At 36.0% G+C, this 19,280-nt stretch overlaps 5 protein-coding genes and 1 long non-coding RNA gene across 9 annotated transcripts in view; 1 reads left to right on the top strand and 5 right to left on the bottom strand.

Moving 5' to 3' along the window:
* LOC111466368 (OTU domain-containing protein DDB_G0284757-like) overlaps positions 1-1,617 on the bottom strand; it is a 5,862-nt gene extending 4,245 nt beyond the window's left edge. Inside the window, exon 1 of one of the 3 annotated variants that reach the window (XM_023110984.1) lies at positions 1,585-1,617. In XM_023110984.1, the coding sequence (XP_022966752.1) occupies positions 1,585-1,591 (7 nt within the window). In that variant the 5' untranslated portion in view covers positions 1,592-1,617. Of the gene's footprint in view, positions 1-33; positions 112-313; positions 558-1,584 lie in introns of those variants that run through there. The other 2 variants (XM_023110983.1, XM_023110981.1) reach the window with 2 other exon arrangements.
* LOC111466369 lies at positions 586-2,509 on the top strand. Its single transcript, XR_002714369.1, has 2 exons — positions 586-666; positions 2,392-2,509. It is a non-coding gene; the product is annotated as an uncharacterized LOC111466369 (long non-coding RNA).
* On the bottom strand, positions 2,199-7,680 carry LOC111466366 (ATPase ASNA1 homolog 2-like). 2 transcript variants are annotated; one of them, XM_023110979.1, is made up of 12 exons: positions 7,430-7,680; positions 6,442-6,653; positions 6,299-6,361; positions 6,014-6,124; positions 5,557-5,631; positions 5,398-5,466; positions 5,260-5,325; positions 4,087-4,161; positions 3,917-4,015; positions 3,386-3,520; positions 2,548-2,720; positions 2,199-2,451 (listed from the first exon to the last, which is right to left on the bottom strand). In XM_023110979.1, the coding sequence occupies exons 1-11, from the start codon at positions 7,614-7,616 to the stop codon at positions 2,583-2,585; spliced, it is 1,230 nt and encodes a 409-aa protein (XP_022966747.1). In that variant the 5' UTR covers positions 7,617-7,680; the 3' UTR covers positions 2,199-2,451; positions 2,548-2,582. The 2 variants fall into 2 exon arrangements, with proteins under 2 accessions (XP_022966747.1, XP_022966746.1); XM_023110978.1 differs by having other exon boundaries at positions 2,199-2,483.
* A 771-nt stretch (positions 7,681-8,451) lies between these two features.
* Positions 8,452-10,322, bottom strand: LOC111466550 (lysM domain receptor-like kinase 3). Its single transcript, XM_023111257.1, has one exon. The coding sequence runs from the start codon at positions 9,990-9,992 to the stop codon at positions 8,703-8,705; it is 1,290 nt and encodes a 429-aa protein (XP_022967025.1). The 5' UTR covers positions 9,993-10,322; the 3' UTR covers positions 8,452-8,702.
* Positions 10,323-12,405: 2,083 nt separating this feature from the next.
* Positions 12,406-13,355, bottom strand: LOC111466541 (probable acetyltransferase NATA1-like). Its single transcript, XM_023111241.1, has one exon. It carries the CDS (start codon positions 13,302-13,304, stop codon positions 12,597-12,599), a length of 708 nt encoding a protein of 235 aa, XP_022967009.1. The 5' UTR covers positions 13,305-13,355; the 3' UTR covers positions 12,406-12,596.
* A 760-nt stretch (positions 13,356-14,115) lies between these two features.
* LOC111466447 (phenylalanine ammonia-lyase G4-like) lies at positions 14,116-17,478 on the bottom strand. Its single transcript, XM_023111105.1, has 2 exons — positions 17,007-17,478; positions 14,116-16,056 (listed from the first exon to the last, which is right to left on the bottom strand). Exons 1-2 carry the CDS (start codon positions 17,414-17,416, stop codon positions 14,307-14,309), a joined length of 2,160 nt encoding a protein of 719 aa, XP_022966873.1. The 5' UTR covers positions 17,417-17,478; the 3' UTR covers positions 14,116-14,306.
* Positions 17,479-19,280: the final 1,802 nt, after the last annotated feature.

The raw sequence follows: 19,280 nt of genomic DNA on the forward strand, positions 1-19,280 counted from the left end.
AAAAAAAAAAAAAAAAAAAAAAAAAAAAAAAAACAGTCGCAGTGTTAAAATTCCCAGGCCAGCCGTGGGGGATGGAGCAGAAATTGCTAATATTTGCTTATTGATCAAGAGAAGGATAAAATTTCCTTAAAAAAATAAAAAGGCATAAACACGAAGAGAGAAGAACCCTAATTTGAAAAGCGATTTTCCAAGGCCAACAACTCCTCAAAATACAAACAAACCCAAAAATCAAGCAAGGAATACGAGAAGTCACGCAGAAGATCGAAACAAAAAAGCAAAATCGATTCACGAAATCAAAAGAACAATCACCAACCTGAGTATCCAAGGAATGACTTGCGGAAAAGGAAAAAAGAATGAAAGCGATAAGAAGAAACAAAAATGGAAAAGGTTTGTGTAGATACAAACCAAGAGCAAGAGGCAGTGGGCAACACAGATGATCAACCGTCGAACAAATTCAAACCAATCCAGAAACGCAACGGAAAGGAATCAAACAAGAAAAACAAAGTGAATGGAGAATTGAGAATTGGGAATGAGAATGTGAGAAATTTGGAGTGTGTGTTCAAGCGTCCTTTCTTGAAAGTGGGGGAGCGTCGTCGTCAGAGCCGCTGTTTTGGAACTTGAGAACCGCCCGTGTCCAGCGTCCGCTACTACCTACCGGCTGAACCGGTAAATCTGCCACGCGTCATTTTATACTCTCTCCCCACCATTAAAAGTTTAATTAAGCTGTTTATTTAGTTATTTAGATTTATTTATCTTTTTTTTTTTATGTACAAGGTTTCACCAAACATCCAATAACTCCTTAGATTAATTCTAATATTTTGATTTTATGAGAGAATTATATATATATTAAAAGCTATTTATAAGAATGATTTGATATATCTTAAAATTTTAATTTTGAATTAAGTTTAAATTAAATAAGAATATGTCATTACAACCATATGAATTAAATATGAAAAAAAGTATGATGAATTAAATAATAATTAAATTAAATATATTCATAAAATAATTATAAAATACCCATTAAAAATGAATAAAAGGAAAATTTTGAAATGACATTAAATGAATTAATTGAATAATTTTTTAAAAAATACATTGAGAATAAGATGAACCAAATAAAAACATACGTGCCCACAATTTATTGGTACATGAAGCTTAAATTTTTTGATTAACAAGACGTGAAAGCAAAATTACTAAAATAAATTTCAATTAATTAAATTTAAGCTTTTGACTTTAAGAGGGTAACAATGGTAATTTACCCAATAATTTTTCCTTCCAACAAAAATATTATTTAGAAATATTAACTTTAATTATATACAATAAAACTCCCACCCAATACAAATCAAACATTAAACATTAATATATATATATTAAAAATGTACTTTACAGATTTTTTAAAAAATCTCGTCAAATATTAAAAATAAAAATAAAAATAAAAAAGTTTTGAAATTTGACTAACAATTTAAATGTTTTCTAAAGAAATGGTGAGAAAATAAGAAGAAAAAAAAAACGAAAATAAAATAGTTATGAAGGACTCCTAAATAATTTATGATGCATAGAAAAGGTTATTAATGGCATCAACGTCACCTTTCATTGGGAATATTGTCACCCATTTCAGCAAAAACCTGATTCAAATGCCCAACACTGTGGCTTCAACAGTATGAAAGTGACCAAGTGTCCAACCATGCAACCAATATGCAATTCTCAGTTCTTGATAGCCCTTCAGATATATTCAATTAACAACGGGTTAATCAGTTCCCGACGTTACAACTTTATGTCAAATAAGTCACTCAACTTGCAAAAGTGTCGGACTAATTTCTAAACTTTTGATTTTAGTACATCATTGACATGTTCTAACATTTTTTTAAAATTCAAGAACCTAATAGACATAAATCAAAAATTTAGTGTTTGATTGAACACAAATTTTCATTTTATGTCTAAGAGACTCGTTGGTTTTAAAAAAATGTTGAATATATCACACAGACCTACTAAACACAAAACTAAATCTAGGAACCTATGATATGCAAAAGTTGAAAAGTAAGATAAAAAGATTATTAGACAAAAACATATAACTTCAAAGACCAAACTTGTAATTTAACCTTAAAAATGGTCTATCAAACTGAGTCTCAGGCACTTGAGTCTGCAAAATCTATGAAAATATTAGTAGAGAATGGACTGTATAGCAGATTCAAGCACCCAATTTTTTAAAAATTATTCATCTTATTATACTTCTAAACATTATCCCAAAAAATACATAACATTCATTCTCAGGCAACATCCTGTGCTAACCACGTGATGCACCTTCAGTCTTTTTTTTTTTTTTTTTCGTTTTTTTGACCTAAATCTNATGAGTTCTAGATTTGAAAACCTGTGTTTGTTCTATTTCAACTTCAGAGCTACTCAATCTGAACCTGCGGCACTCCTCAGTTGGCTGGCAGATGTATCTCTCACTCTCTTACAGTCATGTGTTTGGGGAGTGTTTTTCTCTGTATATCCAAAAGTTTTTACTAGGATAAAAAAATCCATAGGAGAGGGAAATAAAAAAGATACCTGCAAATTGCTTTGCGTTTTCTTGGATAACATAATCATTTCCAAATGATGTCTCCAAGAAATTTAAGAGCTGGAACACCTCGAATCTCGACATCAACTAATGGTGCCTCAATCACCATCAAGCTCGAGAGTTCTGGATCATTTCGGATGAGATCCAAAGCACGCAGTTGATCCTGAAACATTTTCAGTTTAACTACACGTTTAAGTTCCTGTACTAATTAATAATTTTAGCTCAATAAAGAAAGATCAACGTATGCAAAGCTTCAAGATGTTTTAAAATGAATGATAGCAGCTTGCATGTGAAATGAGAGATTTTGTAAGATCCCACATCGGTTGGAGAGGAGAACGAAACATTTTTTATAAGGGTGTGGAAACCTCTCCCTAGCAGACGCGTTTTAAAAACCTTGAGGGGAAGCGCAAAGAGAACAATATCTCCTGGCGGTGAGCTTAACCCGTTATAAATGGTATCAGAGCGAGACACCGAGAGATGTGTCAACGAAGAGGCTGAGCCCCAAATAGGGGTGGACATGAGGCGGTGTGCCAGCAAGGAGGTTGGGCCCTGAAGGGGGGTGAATTGGGGGGTCCCACATTGGCTGGAGAGGAGAACGAATCATTTTTTTTAAGGGTGTGAAAATCTCTCCCTAACAGACGTGTTTTAAAAAACTTGAGAGGAAGCCCAAAAGAAAAAGTCTAAGAAGGACAATAACTGCCCGTGGTGGACTTGTCAGTGGTGGAGTGGACTTGTCAGTGGTGGAGTGGTGGACTTAGGCTGTTGCAGATTTACATTGATGGTCACTAAGAAGGTTATGTAAACAAATTGTTGTACATTTCTCATTACCTTTCTTTTCATTGCACAAAACTTGCAATCTGTTGCAGACGGAGGAAGAATCTGATTGACAATTAGCCTCTTGACAGGGACAGATTCCTTTTTTAGAGAGGCATGCAACCTTGATGATTCATTCACAGCCATAACCTTCACAAAATACGAAAAGTGAGTGACTCGCAAATACGATGAGCTCAGGTAGAACTAAAAGCTAATACGCTTACTGTTCATTACTCAATTCCCATACAGTTTATTCTAGAATAAGACATTTACTTACTCCACAAATTGTCATCTACCCATAAATGAATATATTCAATTTCATGACATGGATACCACTACCAACAATGACGTAGACCAATTTTTCCAGAGCGATACACTCAGAATCTTGTCATGTTGAATAAGTGGAATTCAATGGAATAAAAATGTCCTGATTGAAGTATATAGGTTTCATGGGAAAAAAAAAAAAAAAAAAAAAAGGTGGATAAGCTCATGCCTATCGTTAGCCAGGATCGCATGAGATATTACTATGATAAAATTGTTTAGTACCGTGGGGATAGTAACTATGACAAATTCTGTGCTTTCTTTGTCACGAAAAAGCTCGCGAACTTTTACCATTCTCTCTCTCAAACGCTCTAATTTGTCAGCCTGAATGAGACAAACATAATTAATGGAATATCAAAATGGGGTTAATATTAGCTCCATGATAGTTAGCTTACTGCATCCTGCCGCTTTTCTTCTTGTCCAAATACAGATTTAATGGCAGAGGTTGCTGATGCTATTTTTTGTCTAAGCTGAAACATTAAGTGGGAAGAGAAAATTAAATGTCCAGATAATAGTTAAAAAGAAGACCTAAATTTTTTTAAAAAATAAAAAATAAAAAAAAAGTATAAAAAAGAGATGCACTACTAGTAGGGACAGGAAGAATCTAACAAATCTCTATAGATTGTTAGAGTTCCATGTATTGTCCATAAAACATAAGTTATCAGATTTGCGGTAAATTTAGGTCAAAGAGGAATTGCAATAGAAACAGCAACAGAGTTTATATAAACAATTGATGCAGAACAAGCAGGAAAGAGAACGAGAAAAATAGAGAGATTAAAAGGAAAAAGAAAGTAGGAGAATAAGAGAGGCATATTATTGGACTTGAAACAGCTCGATTGTTCATAATCAATCTCAAATAACCGTATCATTGTTGGATATAGCTCACGATCGAAATACACCGAAACAAATAAATGAAGCAAAAAAAAACCGTTTCTTTTATCGGAAGAACCATAAGCACTATGCTTCCCAAGTGAGCAACTACTAAACAAAAGAATAACAATTTTTCTAAACTTGCTCGAGTTAATAACACTAACAATTATCCTAAAATTTCTCAAAGATAATAACTTCTTTTGCTAAGTCAAGCCTATCGACTCACAATCATAAGCGGAAACAAATTAAGATCACACAAAATATACCACAAAAAATGTTCCGAGGTTTCTAGTACTACCATGATTCTGAGATAATGATAATACTTCCAATTCCATCACGAACATTAGCCTCAATGAAAAATTAAGATTGTTTCCATACGCATTTCGAGCAAGATCTCATACTGCAGTATGGTTTCCACAAAAGATGCAGATCAAGGGAAAGGTAATCAATCAAATACGACTCCTTCAAAGTTCAAAGCTGAAGCAAAATGCTAAATTAAGCAAACATTCATTGAGGTTGTGAAAAAAGGAAGAACAAAAAACTAAAACAGCAATGAGAGCAACAATATCTGAAGTGAGTGATGCGTTGAATTCAGAGATCTAATCAGGAAATCCAGTAGGCATTCATGGAAGAAACAACAGTCAATTACAAATAAGATTTTAATCCAGAATTAAGCTGTGGTTATTAATTAATCATACCTTTAATATCTTGCCTATGGAAGCATCTAAGAAGTCTGGCAGGGATAGAAGCCGTAAAGTATGACCCTGATACCCAGAGAACAGAACGTTAAATGAATGGACTAAGCCGTTAATTTGAGAACATGTTGGATAGCTTACCGTGGGTGCTGTGTCGAAAACTATGCGAGTGAACATGTTATACTCAGGAGACTCAAGAAATTGAATGACCTGGAAATAACTAGAATTAAAATCATGAAGAACCTCAAATACACGTCAAGCACAAACAAAAAACAGATTAACCTATGGTTTAATATATACCTTTGCAATTGCTATAGCTTCATCCAAACCAGGGGGTGGTGTGTCCAGTAATTCTCCGAGTTTCAACTCTCCTAACTTTTTCACTCAAAGTTAAGCAACCAGTCAAATAATTACACTACGACAAAGGGTTATGCATTATTATATTCCATCCTACATGAGTTTTAAAAGAATTGAGAGAAAATCGAAGTGACCGAGATCCATTATTTTCAGACCTATATAGAAGTTCAGCCTTTCACTCATATGGCATCTTAAACATTGCAAAGTCATCCTCGTACCAATAGTTGAGAACTTTCGAGTGTTTTTCATTTTGGGCAAGCAAGTGCAAGTGTGAAACCTTTTAGTTTAGTGTTTAACATCTGAGCACTATCATGTAATGTAGTAAATAGTGTGATTAAGGGGTGAGTATACAGCGTGTCACTTGACAGATCTCTATACTAAAAGCAATTTTCATACATACCTGGTCTACAAGCATTCCAAGGCCCATGCCATCCATGAAGTCTTTAACACCAGTTCCGCCATTTTTTTGAGCTGTACTACGGAATTCCTCCCTAGCCTTTTCGGGGTTTATCTGTTGTCATGATATAAATTTTACTCACTGGGTTCGTAAGAGTAACACCACAATAAGAAGAAAGTAAATTGCTCCTAGAATTTACTACCATATCTATAATTCTACATGGACCATATGTAATAGAGATACCTAAAAGGACTAGAGGCATTAATACAGCAAGTACTTCTGTGTTACCTCAAGAGCAAATAACGGAGAGTCAGGACCTTCAACTGGTACGAGCGTACCACCAGTCAAATCCTACAAGCAACCACTCATCTATCACGTTTTCGAGTTCCACTTGAACTTTGCAGCACAACTCAAAAAACTAAGTGCCTCACCTGAGCAAACGAATCACTTAACGAATGTGCAGGATCAGTAGAAACAACAAGTGTGGGATGGCCACTGTTTGCAAACTTCACAGCTAGAGCGGCAGCAGAGCTTGTCTTTCCAACACCTCCTTTCCCACCTAGAAGGTAATACTTCCGCTCAGTACCAGAGATCATGCTCTCAAACCCAGTAATACCTTCTGCAGGAGTAGCCACTGACCTCACTGCTTGAAAAGTACAATAAGTTATTCACTTCCCAAAATCGCATTGAACTTCTTAGCTGAACTACATAACCAATTCCCTATTTTTCCAGAAAAGAAAGTTGTCCTAACACTGATTATCTACATGAGAATGTTTACAATCGAATTTCCGCAGTGCAACCGAAAGAGAGGGGAATAACATCAATCTAGCTGGGATTAGAAGAAAGAAAATTAAAAAATTAGCTAAAACCACTCACGATTACTTTATGGTGATCCATAAAACTTGACTTTCCGCCAATTACTGTGCTAATTTCAGCTCCATAATAAGATCATTAGAACGGATTCATTATGCCATCTCAATCATTTAACTGGAAAAGCCCTCCATTACCAGTCGTGGCAAATTAATTTTCTGACCGAAAATGAGTGGATACGATAGAGAATAAGCTCAGAACGCAAATAGAATGTTATCCTTAGAGGTTCTACTTGTAAACTCTGTTTAATTTCCATCTTTGAAATTGCGACAATAGTAACATGTAGAAAGAAAAAGAAACCTCCATTCAACACCGTTCTCCTCCCTCCCACTTCAATAATTTCACAGAGGAAATAATGTCCGGAAATCGCCAACAATTGTTCATGTATATTTGTTCAACACATTTGGTCACCCAATAGTTTTGAGAATTAATGCGCAAGTAGTTACGAAATTTCCAATCGAAATCGAAGCAGGTAACAAACAAATTAGGATATGGCATCAAACAAGGGAAGAAACCACGATGATGAGAATGAAATTGCTGCAAAATCACCTTGGAGAAGTTTTCTGGGCGGTTTTGTTGAAGATGAAAGTGAAATGAAACGGAAACTTTTGGCGACGGAGGGTGGAGCTAAGGCCTTGGGCTGATGAGCGAGCAAACCTACCATTGCCATAGAATTTCTTGAAGTTAAACAGCGAATACGAGGAGAAAAAGTAGAAGGAAGACACAAGCTCCCCATGGCTATGGCTTCTGCTTCTCTGGCAAATGAGAGAATTTGCTCGGAATAATTTGGAACTTTCAGCTTCAGCTTCAGCCTCGACTCCAACTACTTGATCCGGATCCGCATATCGGGTCGGTCCAACCCGGGAACATTGAACCGGCTTTTATCTTATCGGACCATACATACTCGAACCAAATTCTAATTTATTAGGCTAAATAATAAAATATCTGTATTTTATAAAATAAAACTCTTAATACTTTCCAACTTTAACCCTATAAAAAATAAATAATAAAAAAAGTCGAGTCAATGTAAATGGTGACAGTGTTTCAAAAATACCCTTAAATTTTAAAAAATTTCATTAATTTTGAAAGTTCATTAGTAATTTTGGAGCGTGGCGGTAATCATGAGATTAGTTTCTAAGCCATCATAGTCGAGCACCAATCCAAGAAAAAAAAGGAAATGATGCACCCCACGTTAAACCGACCGACCCAACATGACTAGAACATGACTAGCGATTTGATGTTAATTTTTAACACTAAGCATTTAAAATTGGAGGTGTTCATACGCAGTAACCAAATCAACTCAGACCTAAATATTGGATTAAATTTTTTTAATTGAGTTGAATTATTTGAAAATAAGAAATTCTGTAAAGCTAACAGAGATAAACCCTAAAAAATAGGGTGTCAACCCAACCTACCAAATGACGTATAAATGTTTAATATTTAAAATTTATGAAATTTTAATTATTAATATAGTATAACTAAATATGATTATTTAAAAATATAATAATAAAAAAGACAACTCGACAACTCAATAACAGCCATCTAAAAAATAAATATAATTTATAAGAGATATAATAAACTTCGAAGGAACCCGTTTATTTATGGGCAGATATATAAAGAATTCATATCATACTAATATTATGCATATAATGTCGCCCAAAAAAAAATTAAAATCTCTCCAAAATTATATTAAAAATTAAACTCTGACCCCAAAAAATAGCAGAAATTAAATTTAATGAAGAAGAATCACTAAAAAAAAAAAAAAAAAAAAATTGATGTACAGTGTGTGCCGACTGTCGTCTCACATTCCCCTGTCATGCTTTCACCGAGGAGCAAACGAAGCCGACATGTCGACGGGCTTCCCAATGCTCTCAGCCCACCGCCTCGATTCCAGAAACAGCTTCGATATCTTCACGGCAACCCGACCGATATCCGGCCGCTTATCCGGGTCCTCCTCCACACATTCCAACCCGACAACCACCATCTTCTCCGCCACCTCCATCGGAAAAGAATCCTTCAATCTCCGATCCACCCATGTCCGAACCCCACCGACCCCACTTTCCACCGCCTTTCTCGCTGTCTCTATTACACTCACTCTCACATATCCGCCGTGATTCCCCTCCTCGAACGTGTATTTCAACACCTCATTGCCGGAGATCAGTTCTAGAATCACTACTCCGAACGCGTAAACGTCGATTTTCTGGCTCATCGTCCCGTTCGCCATCATCTCCGGCGCTATATACCCTCTCGTCCCTTCCAATTTCAGCTTCTTACTATTCGACCGCTTTGGTTGCCTGTATGTCGTAATCTCTAATTCGTCTCCTTCTTCCTCCTCCTCTGCCATAGCCAACTCGCCGCAGAGCTCTGCGGCGCCGAAATGGCAAATTTTCGGAGTTAGGGTTTCATCGGTTATTACAATGCTGGAGCTCTTGATGTGATTGTGGATGAATTTCATGTCCAATCCAGAGCAATGGTGGATGTAATCGAGTCCGTGCGCCAAATCGGCGGCAATCTGCATCCGAGAAATCCAGGTCGAGAGGACAGTAAAATTAGGGTTCCTCGGATTGCGAAGACATTCTGCGAGACTTGCTCCAGCGATAAATTCGTACACCAAATAAATATAATTCCCCGAAATCGACGCGCCGAGTAGCTTCACCAGATTGTTATGGTGGCTCCGGCAGATAACTGACAACTGATGCTTCAACTCCGGCAACTCAACCGGGCAGAGCAATTTCCGCTGGAAGACGATAACGTCTTTTCCCCTAATTAAGCACCGCCACGAAGTGGCGGACGAAGACGAAGAGAACGGTTTGGAGATGAAACCGTTCGTCGCAGAACGAATCTCAGAAAACTCGTAAATCAGAGGATTATCGGGAAGAGATTCCTTGAAACTAGCAAGAGAAGCGCGACTAGAAGCGGAAGATTTCGACGAATTCTTAGTGCTCGATTTCGTATCCGTAGTGGTGACGTTGTAACTCGCAAAATCCACAGAACTGGACGGATCCGGATGCGACGACGACGCAGTAGCGAAGGATTTCGACGTTCGTTGATGGCGAGAAGATCTAGAGCTCTTGGGCTCGATCACGTCCGTGCTTTTCTTAGATTTGCACATCGGAGTGACGAAATTCGAAATCGAAGATCAGAAAACATAAGGACAGAATCGCCGTCGTCTTCGCCGTCGCCGTCGAGATGGAGTGTCTGAGAATGGGGAAATCCAGGTGGTGGAGTAAAATCTAGGGTTTTGTCTGCAACAGAAATTGAATACTTTCAGTAACGTCGCTGTCAATCGGAGAAGACGAACCCCAAAACGACGACGAAGAAGCAGAGTTTAGAAACAGTTCTTGAAAATAAATAAAAAATTAAAATAAAATCGTCCGATAATTTTCTCCTCCGGCAATTCCACGCGGGTGTTAGCCTTCAATTCCTCCGGGGATTAATTTATAATTAAAAAAATTAAGAAGAACAGGCATTTTCTTACATTTATTTTTATGTTGAAAAAAAAAAACTCTATTTTCGTTCATTTTAAAATTATTATTTAATTTAAATCGTAGTTTAAAATTGTATAATTTCATGGATATTAGAAACATGTAAAAAATATCTATGAAAACATGTGAAAAATATCTAACGTGTTGTGAAAAAATTCAATATTCATAATATTTCAAAGATTAATTAAAATTAAACATAGTTTATTATTTCTTAGACTAAACAAAAATAAATAATTATTTAATATTCTACCCGTCTTTATCGATTAGAAATAATAGAGTCAATTACTTAATTCATCGATAAAATTGTATTTTATTAATATTTTTGGTCATTCCATGAGTTTTTATTTTTTTAATTAAGAGCCTTAGTTTTTCAAAATTAATATTTTTCTGATATTATTATTATTATTTATTTCTCCTTCAATTATTGATAGCAGTCGTCACATTCAATTTGTTTAGATAAAAACTAAAATCCTCGTATATTCCGAACTCATTTTCAAGTATACTAGGATCAAAAAAATAATAATAATTAAACATTATATTTTTATAAGCCGTTATTGAATTTAAAAATTAAGCCATTGCTAAAAAAAATATAATTTTTCAAAGTTAAAATAATTGTAGAAGATATTTTGTAGAAGTTTATACGCAACGAGGGATATCATGATTGATGTATATTATATATGTCAAAACTTAGATGTAATGTTATAAACCAAACTTCGATGTTGACCATTTAGACTCGATGAAAAGTCTTATTATAATGATTTAATATTACTTTACATTTTTTTTTTATAAGCTTGATATTCATGTAATTTTTTAGTTTTATTGAGTAAATTGAAATTTATTTAAAATTAAATTATAATATTTAGAATTAAAAATAAAATAAAAAATAAAGTTGTGGAATATGGTTGGTTGAGTCTTATCTTTAAAAGTTATTTCCACATTTACAAATTCAAAAGTAGCCCTTATTATAGGTTTCCCACTAATGATTTAATATAAATTAATCATTGAAAAATACTCAAACAATACTTCTATCCTTTTAACATAAGGTCAAGATTTATACTTTATAAAAAGATATAATATATAGTTTATGAAGTTTATTAATTCCCTTGCATTATGCTTTATTGCCAAACAAAACATCAATGTCCCACTCAAAATACAACACGGCAAGGAACAACAAAAGCTTAACCCCACTCCACTTTAATATGGTCCATTCACGTATCTTAATTATTTTTTTAAAAATTGTTTGATAATACTTTTGTTTTTTTTTTACATAATCTCATCCCTCAATCTCATTTACCCGATCAACATAATACATAATTCCGTCCCCGGGCCCCATTTATCCTGTCAACACAATACATAATCCCGTCGTTCCTAGACCCCATTTATCCGGTCTACACAATACATAATCCCGTCGTCCCAAGACCCCATTTATCCGGTCTACACAATACATAATCCCGTCGTCCCTAGACCCCATTTATCCGGTCTACACAATACATAATCCCGTCGTCCCTAGACCCCATTTATCCGGTCTACACAATACATAATTCCGCCGTCCCTAGACCCCATTTATCCGGTCTACACAATACATAATTCCATCGTCCCTAGACCCCATTTATCCGGTCAACATAATACATAATCCTGTCGTCCCTAGACCCCATTTATCCAGTCAACACAATACATAATCCCTGTCTCCGGCCCAATTTATCATGTCCCTGGGTTTAGGGGAACCACTGAACTACAAATTTTTAACAATTTATTCCAGTGGAGTTGGTATCAATAATTCAATTCAGCCTCAATCATGAATATAAGTCCTTACGAGCTAACCAAGAGGATCTTTAAACCATTTGGAAAGAGGCAGAAGAAGCAAATGGATCCAAACATGTTTAAAAATCAGAGTCACAGCGTCATCCATAATGGGTTCAAAATTCAGTCAAATAGCACACAGTTCAGAACCTATATCATTCTTCATTTCTAAGTCAAATTAGAGATTCTAAAACAAACCCACATCAGATTCAGAATTCGGCAGAATAATGTTCATGAAAATGGCAGAAAATGAAGAAGAACACTGCAGATCATGATCAAAAACTTCAGAGATTAACATTCACTTAAAAACCATACACTGATAAGACGACACCCTAATGAGAATTGCATAAGCAATTCTCTCCAGATTCTTCAAGTGAAATGAAAAAGCTACAAAACGAACGCGTAAAGAAATAGTGAAAACTCCATTAGTTTCAGTTAGTATTTCCATAAACCTGAAGCGCATCTCCGGTGAGTCGACAGATTCTCCACTCCGGCAAGATTTGCGCACCCATTTCCTCGTAAAATTGGATTGCGTTTGTGTTCCAATCAAGCACCACCCACTCCACTCTCCCGTAATCCATTTTCACCGCCTGTTTCGCCACCGCCGACAGCAATATTTTCCCCAAACCCTTCCTCCGGTAGCACTCTCTCACGAAGAGATCTTCTATATAGAAACCTGGCTTCGCCAAGAAGGATGAGAAATTGGGGAAAAATAGAACAAATCCAGCAACCGCGATGTTTTCATCTTCCGATTTGAAAATCTCCCGTTCGGGATCTTCCACAGGGAGATCGGAATTGATGATGTGAACGACGGGGGTGTAGTTAGGGTTAGCGTTATGAGGGGAGTTTTCGGGGAAGGGTCTAGGGGAAACTTCGAGGATGAAAATGGTGAACGATCGGAACGGCGGATCGGAGAAGAGATTGGCGGAGAGAGCAGATTCGGTGGCGGAGAAGAGATGGGTTAAGCGTTCGAAGACGGCCATTTGGTGGATGAGTTTGTGAATGTGAGGGACGTCGGGAGGGGTAGCAAGACGGACTCGTGAGAACAGAGGGTGACCGATTGGAGTAGAACCCGCCGGAACTGTGTTGGGCGGCGTTGGCGTTGGGGTCGGAGTAGGCGGAGGAGCAGCGGCGGCCATTGGTGAAGGAAAACCAATCGTTTTTACTCGAGGAAATTGGATCTATTTGATTTTTTTAGATATTGCTGAAAATAAACCTTTTATCCACATTTCTATCGAATTAAAATAATATAAATAATTATTTATGTATTTTTTAATTAGATTTTTAGTTTTTTTTGTGTATCTCTTTCCGTCTCTTATTTCAATTTCGATCTTTCCTTATAAACTCTATCCCGTATAGCTAACTGGAAAAATCTCTCTGATCCTTCCCTCACTTGTTATTTGGAGTGACCGTCCCGGTTAAACAGACATCTCTAATATAGACTTAATTTTTCAGTGGATGAAATAGGAGGCCGAACTCGATTAGCGAATCACCCAAGAATCACTCACTAGGATATAGGAGGCCGACTAGGGTATAGCTCGAGAATCACTCCCTTCCAATTACTTCTATCACAACCGACGCCTTCTTATCTTAGCAAATCAACACAATGGTGTCGATGTCTTTTTCTCCCGACCTAAATTCCTATTTATTTTTTATAAATTAAGAAGCAAAGATTTTGGTAGTGACAAGTAGACACTTGACCCGATCAGGACCGAACTTAGTAGGTTAGACTACTCATTACCTGTTGAGCTCATTGATGGGCTCAACAAAGACAATCGTCATGACAAGACGTGGCTTCAAAAACAAATTGTTCTACACTTACACGTTACCATTCCAAAATCACTAGATTTTAAGGAAGAACCAGAGTGATTTAGTCGGTACTCGGTGGTCAAGCTCCTATTCAAACGAGTAGGCTTCCAAAATGAAAAGGACATAATCGAGCTCGATTGAAAAAGTAAACCAAGAGTTCAATTCAATTCATTTAAACTCGTCGTTATTTCCTTCTTACATTACATATCAACACAACTATCAATCGAGCTACTTTGCTCTCGAACGTAACCCAATTTTGTGGTTCCTATTACACAAACACAAACAAAAACACAAATAAAAACAACAACGAGAGAATCATGAATCAAACCCAGCTAGTTGATCGGTAGAGGAACACCATTCCACCCTTTCAAACACTCCAACATCGGATCAATCAACTTCCCACCTGAAATAGCTAAGAACACCTTATCAAATTCTTCTCCAGGAGATTTGATTTCTTCCCCTGTTAATAAACTCGTCCCCAATCCTTCTCTCACAAACTTATACAATGGGTATGATCTACATTCCTTGATTTGATTCGGAATCGTCGAGTTTTCGTTTTCAAATTGAATTCTTGTATGTTCTACCTCTTTTGGCAGTAGTGTTCTTAGTTCTTCCTCAAATTCTCCGATCTTATGAAAAATCGAAGTGTTCATAGCTTGTTCTTTCTCCCCATTTCTCAGAGCTTGATCCACAAGAACTTGTCTTAGCTTCTCCATTAATGGGTATGTACCACTGCAAGGATCATCAATATAACTGAATATCTGTTCTCGATCAACCACTTGAAGCAAATGTTTTTCACTGAATCGAATCGGATGAAGCTCCCCATTATACTTATTGATTAGAACTTTCTTCACTACTTGACTGATTGTGTTCTTCACTGTGTTCTTCAAATTCTCCTCCAAGTGTCTCAAATCAATAGCTTGGCAAAGGGCCACCAAGAAAGTAGTGGACATCAGCTTCAATATCTCCACCGCCTCCTCTGTTTTCCTCGATGATATCAATCCCAATGAGTTCACATCTTGGTTGTGTTGCTCGGCGCTTTGGACATGGTTGGTGACAGGGTTAGCTAAGAATTGAAGCTCAGAGCAATACGATGCCATGGCGATTTCAGCTCCTTTGAACCCATAATCCAAGCTGGGATTACGACTTGCTGAGAGATTTGAAGGCAACCCATTGTTGTAGAAATCGTTTACCAGCTCTGAGAATTGAGCAAACATGAGCTTGCCAATTGAAGCTAGTGCTAATCTTGTGTTGTCCATTGATACTCCAATGGGTGTCCCTTGGAAATTCCCTCCATGTAATGCTCTGTTTCTTGACACATCGATTAATGGGTTGTCGTTTACTGAGTTTATTTCTCTCTCGATCATCTTCGTTGCAGCTCGGATGACCTCAATTTGTGGCCCGAGCCATTGTGGGGATGTTCTTAATGCATATCTGTCTTGTTTTGGCTTCTGTAATGGGTCGATTTCGTGCTGTTTTTGAGCTGATTTTACGTAAGAGCTGCCGGATAATATATGTTCCATTACCGCCGCCGCTTCGATTTGTCCTGGATGATGTTTCAATTTATGCGTTAAATGGTCGGTGAATTCGGGCTTTCCTTGCATAACTTCAGCGAAGACAGCCGACAAGACGACAGACAAAACAGCCAAAATGTTGGCTTCGAAAAGCACCATGGACGCCAAGCCAGACCCGACGGCGGTGCCATTTACAAGCGCGAGGCCTTCTTTAGGCTGTAATTCGAAGAACCCACCATGGATTCCGGCTAGCTCGAAGGCTTTGGATGGATTAATGAGCTCGCCGGAAGGTCCAACAGCTTTGGAATTTGGTCTTCCGATTAAGAGGGCAGCTATGTAAGACAGAGGAACTAGATCGCCTGAGGCTGTTATGGTTCCTCTTAGTGGTAAACATGGAGTAATGTTGTGGTTTAGAAGCTTGGCTATGGCTTCCAAGACTTCGAATCGAATGCCCGAGTAGCCTTGTAGAAGCGTGTTGATTCTTACTAACATGGCAGCTCTAGTCGTTGTTGGTGGTAGTTTATGAGAAGATTCCGTGTCGCTGCCCAAGATTCCCGCATTCAAAAACCTGAAACATAAAAATGGTCAAACTACTCAAATGTCCCAAGGTGTGGGAAATATTGTTTTTTTGCTCGTTACATAAATGGATACCGAGACAGGTAACGAGATTATATTTCCCGTCCAGTCTCCACCCCGCTTAATATAAATCTATATATATATATATAAATTTTAAAATAATTATATTTTAAAAGAATAATAAACAGACAAAAATTAATTGAATTAAAAGTGTATTAAAAAAAATAATTGAAAAAAATTAATATTATGGAAATAAATTAATTAGATATAGATTACCCGCTCATATGATCGAAGAAATCAAAGATTTTATTAAAAAAAAAATAAAGTCAGAGTTTAATTGGTCAAATAATTAGAGTCATTTTCAATCAAAAATAAAAAAATAAAATGCCAATTATACAAAATATATATATATATTAATACAAAAAAATCGAATGCTTTATATCTACACAAAATCATAAATTTAAATTAAATTATTAAAATTAATGATCCACTATTTTCATTCCCTTAACAAAATAATAAATTTTTTGACAAGAAAATTACCTATATATATATATATATATATATATATATATCCATTTTTTCCCAAAAGACTTTTTCTTTTTTTTTTTTATTTTATTTATTATTTCAAAATTTATTATTATTTTTTTCCAAGTTGGCCTTTACCTACCACAACGTTCATTAGATACTCATTTTTTAAATTATTTTTTATAATTTAGAAATTTCGGCAATCATTTCAATCATTTTATGTTTTTACCAACCACAATCTCCTTTTTATTTTATTTAAAAATAAAAAACATAAATTATATAAATAATTGATTTTTTTAAACATTATATTTCATAAATTATACAAAAAGCTTGAAATACCTAATAATAACTACTTACCTTATATTTTTAATTTTATTTAATAAGTTTATAATTTATATTAAAAAATTAATTACCGACCTAATAAGTTCTCTTTGAAGAGCTCCGCCCTGTCGAGTTCTCCGATGGGAGGTTGCACCGAAACCGGTGGTGACACCATAGCTATCGGTTCCTTTATTCATACTCTCCATCACCCAATCGCTGCTGGCCTTCACCCGGGCACGGCTCTCCTCCGCCAGCGCCACCGTGACATTCCCGCCGGCGACGTTGGCAATGGCGGCAACTTGAGCAATAGTCAAGCTCTCACCACCAAGCCGGACTACCGGGTTTCGATACTCCTCCACCATCTTCGTCACCTCATCTAAATGGCTTCCTTTCATCGCCTCCGCCGCCGCACCCCAGTTTAACGGGTCGGAATAAAAGTCGCCGTTGGTGGTACAAAGGCTGAATGCGGCGGCGGCGGTGGTGCCGTTTTGGTGATTGAGCGCCATGGAAAGCGGCGGAGATTAGAAAAATGGGAGAGAAATTTTGATAGGAGGGATTTGATTGTGTTACCAGAATTCTGCGGCGTTTTATAGAGCCAGTTATTGATGGTCGGGTGGGGTTAGCCGATGGGTTAGTTGAGAACTGATTTCGACCGTCCGATCAATGTGGGAGAGGAGATTTCGACACGTGGCGATATGGTGTTTGGTGTATAAGCGCGCTTAGTGGGAGGGGAAAAAGAAGGTGGGTGAAGTAGCCATATCTGACATGCCGACCTTGCTTTGCTAAATATAATTAAGGTCAATTTTTTATTTTTTATTTTTATTTTTTGTCAACGTGTATTTTATTTTTTTTATAATTTCAAAATAAATATTTTAACCCATTTTAATAATTTTGATGCCATATTAATAAAAATCAAATAACTTTAATTTTTTTAAAGTTTAGTTTAAAAACAAACATCTTTAAAATGTTAGTTAATATCCTTAATTCATATAAAAAAAAAATCATTAATATATAGATGAAAAAGTCTATTTTTAATTATAGAATATTTTAATTGTTTTTCTAAACAATACGGTAAGACACTGCTCGAAATAGGGCAAGACCCTCTCCATAGTAGATCTACTAGCGGTAGGTTTGAGTTGTTACAAATGATGTCATAGTCAGTCATTGGACACTCTCCATAGAATAGGTTTGAGTCAAAATTATTAAAATGGGTTTGAGTCACTCTCCATAGAATAGGTTTGAGTCATTGGACACTCTCCATAGAATAGGACACTCTCCATAGAATAGGTTTGAGTCATTGGACACTCTCCATAGAATGGTGTCATAGTCAGTCAAGACCCTCTCCATAGAATATTTTAATTGTCATATCTACTAGCGGTAGGTTTGAGTTGTTACAAATGGTGTCATAGTCAGTCATTGGACACTGCGAGACACTAAGGCTAGATCCTCTCGATAGTAGACATGTTTTGAAACCACGAAGGAAAATCGAGAACAAAAATAAATTTTTTTTTAGCGGAATGAAATATTATTTAAAATAATTTCTCTCTCTAAGATCACCTACCAAAAACATTAGAAAATTTCTCACCAAACCCACTCAAGTCAATTGCTTAAATTTTATTGGGATTTTTGGAAATCTCTGTATGTGTGTGTGAAAAGAAAAAAAATTGTGGAGTAGATAACAGCTCATTTATCATTTTTGAAACATTCAAGCCTCGAATAATTAAATGGTATTATTAATAGAAATAATAATAATATTAATAATAATAATGTGTCGCCCGTCTAGCAAGCATCACCCGATTGTTTGTATAGGATGATTCAATTTTGGGTAATGTTTTGTTGTTATTTTAATAGCTATAAATTTATGATCTTCGAGTTGGAAAAGTAGGGTTTGTTGGATTAAAGTTGAGAATTTTGTAGCTAAGGTTCGATCCGTTATTATTATTATTAATCATTTTTTCTTAATGCATATATTATCTTCTTTCACTCGTTACATATTGTCATCAGTTTCATAGTATTAAAAGCATCTATTAGGTTGATGCTTCATCGCTAATCCTCCCCAATTCATGAATTCTCACTAGGTGTACATGGTCTGAGTTAGGTTGAGTTGAGAGATTTTTTTAGAGTAGTAACCCAACCCAACTCTCTATTTTCGGGTTGGGTTCGAGTTGGGTCTCAATTTTTTTTTTTTTTTTTAAGTTTTATTTATCCACGATTTATAATTACTCGGATGCAATCTTTGATGAAATAAAAGTTTACAAACAAATACAAATCAATATTAATTAGTCGGATACAATCTTAGATGAAATATATTAAAAGTTCACACACAAATACAAAAAAAAAACGTATTGAACTTGAGCGTTAGTATTCTTA

Source organism: Cucurbita maxima, unplaced genomic scaffold (genome assembly GCF_002738345.1).
Source record: "Cucurbita maxima cultivar Rimu unplaced genomic scaffold, Cmax_1.0 Cma_Scf00031, whole genome shotgun sequence".
NCBI lineage: Eukaryota > Viridiplantae > Streptophyta > Magnoliopsida > Cucurbitales > Cucurbitaceae > Cucurbita > Cucurbita maxima.

What these genes read in the sequence shown, in the direction of transcription:
- LOC111466366 (XM_023110979.1), bottom strand. Translation starts at nt 7,616, where the DNA reads ATGGGGAGCTTGTGTCTTCCTTCTACTTTTTCTCCTCGTATTCGCTGT. An exon ending in TTGGAATGCTTGTAGACCAG is followed by an intron (nt 5,632 to 6,013) that starts GTATGTATGAAA and finishes TGAGTGAAAAAG; the next exon opens with TTAGGAGAGTTGAAACTCGG. An exon ending in TTTTCGACACAGCACCCACG is followed by an intron (nt 5,326 to 5,397) that starts GTAAGCTATCCA and finishes TCTGGGTATCAG; the next exon opens with GGTCATACTTTACGGCTTCT.
- LOC111466550 (XM_023111257.1), bottom strand. Translation starts at nt 9,992, where the DNA reads ATGTGCAAATCTAAGAAAAGCACGGACGTGATCGAGCCCAAGAGCTCT.
- LOC111466541 (XM_023111241.1), bottom strand. Translation starts at nt 13,304, where the DNA reads ATGGCCGCCGCTGCTCCTCCGCCTACTCCGACCCCAACGCCAACGCCG.
- LOC111466447 (XM_023111105.1), bottom strand. Translation starts at nt 17,416, where the DNA reads ATGGCGCTCAATCACCAAAACGGCACCACCGCCGCCGCCGCATTCAGC. An exon ending in CTTCAAAGAGAACTTATTAG is followed by an intron (nt 16,057 to 17,006) that starts GTCGGTAATTAA and finishes TTTATGTTTCAG; the next exon opens with GTTTTTGAATGCGGGAATCT.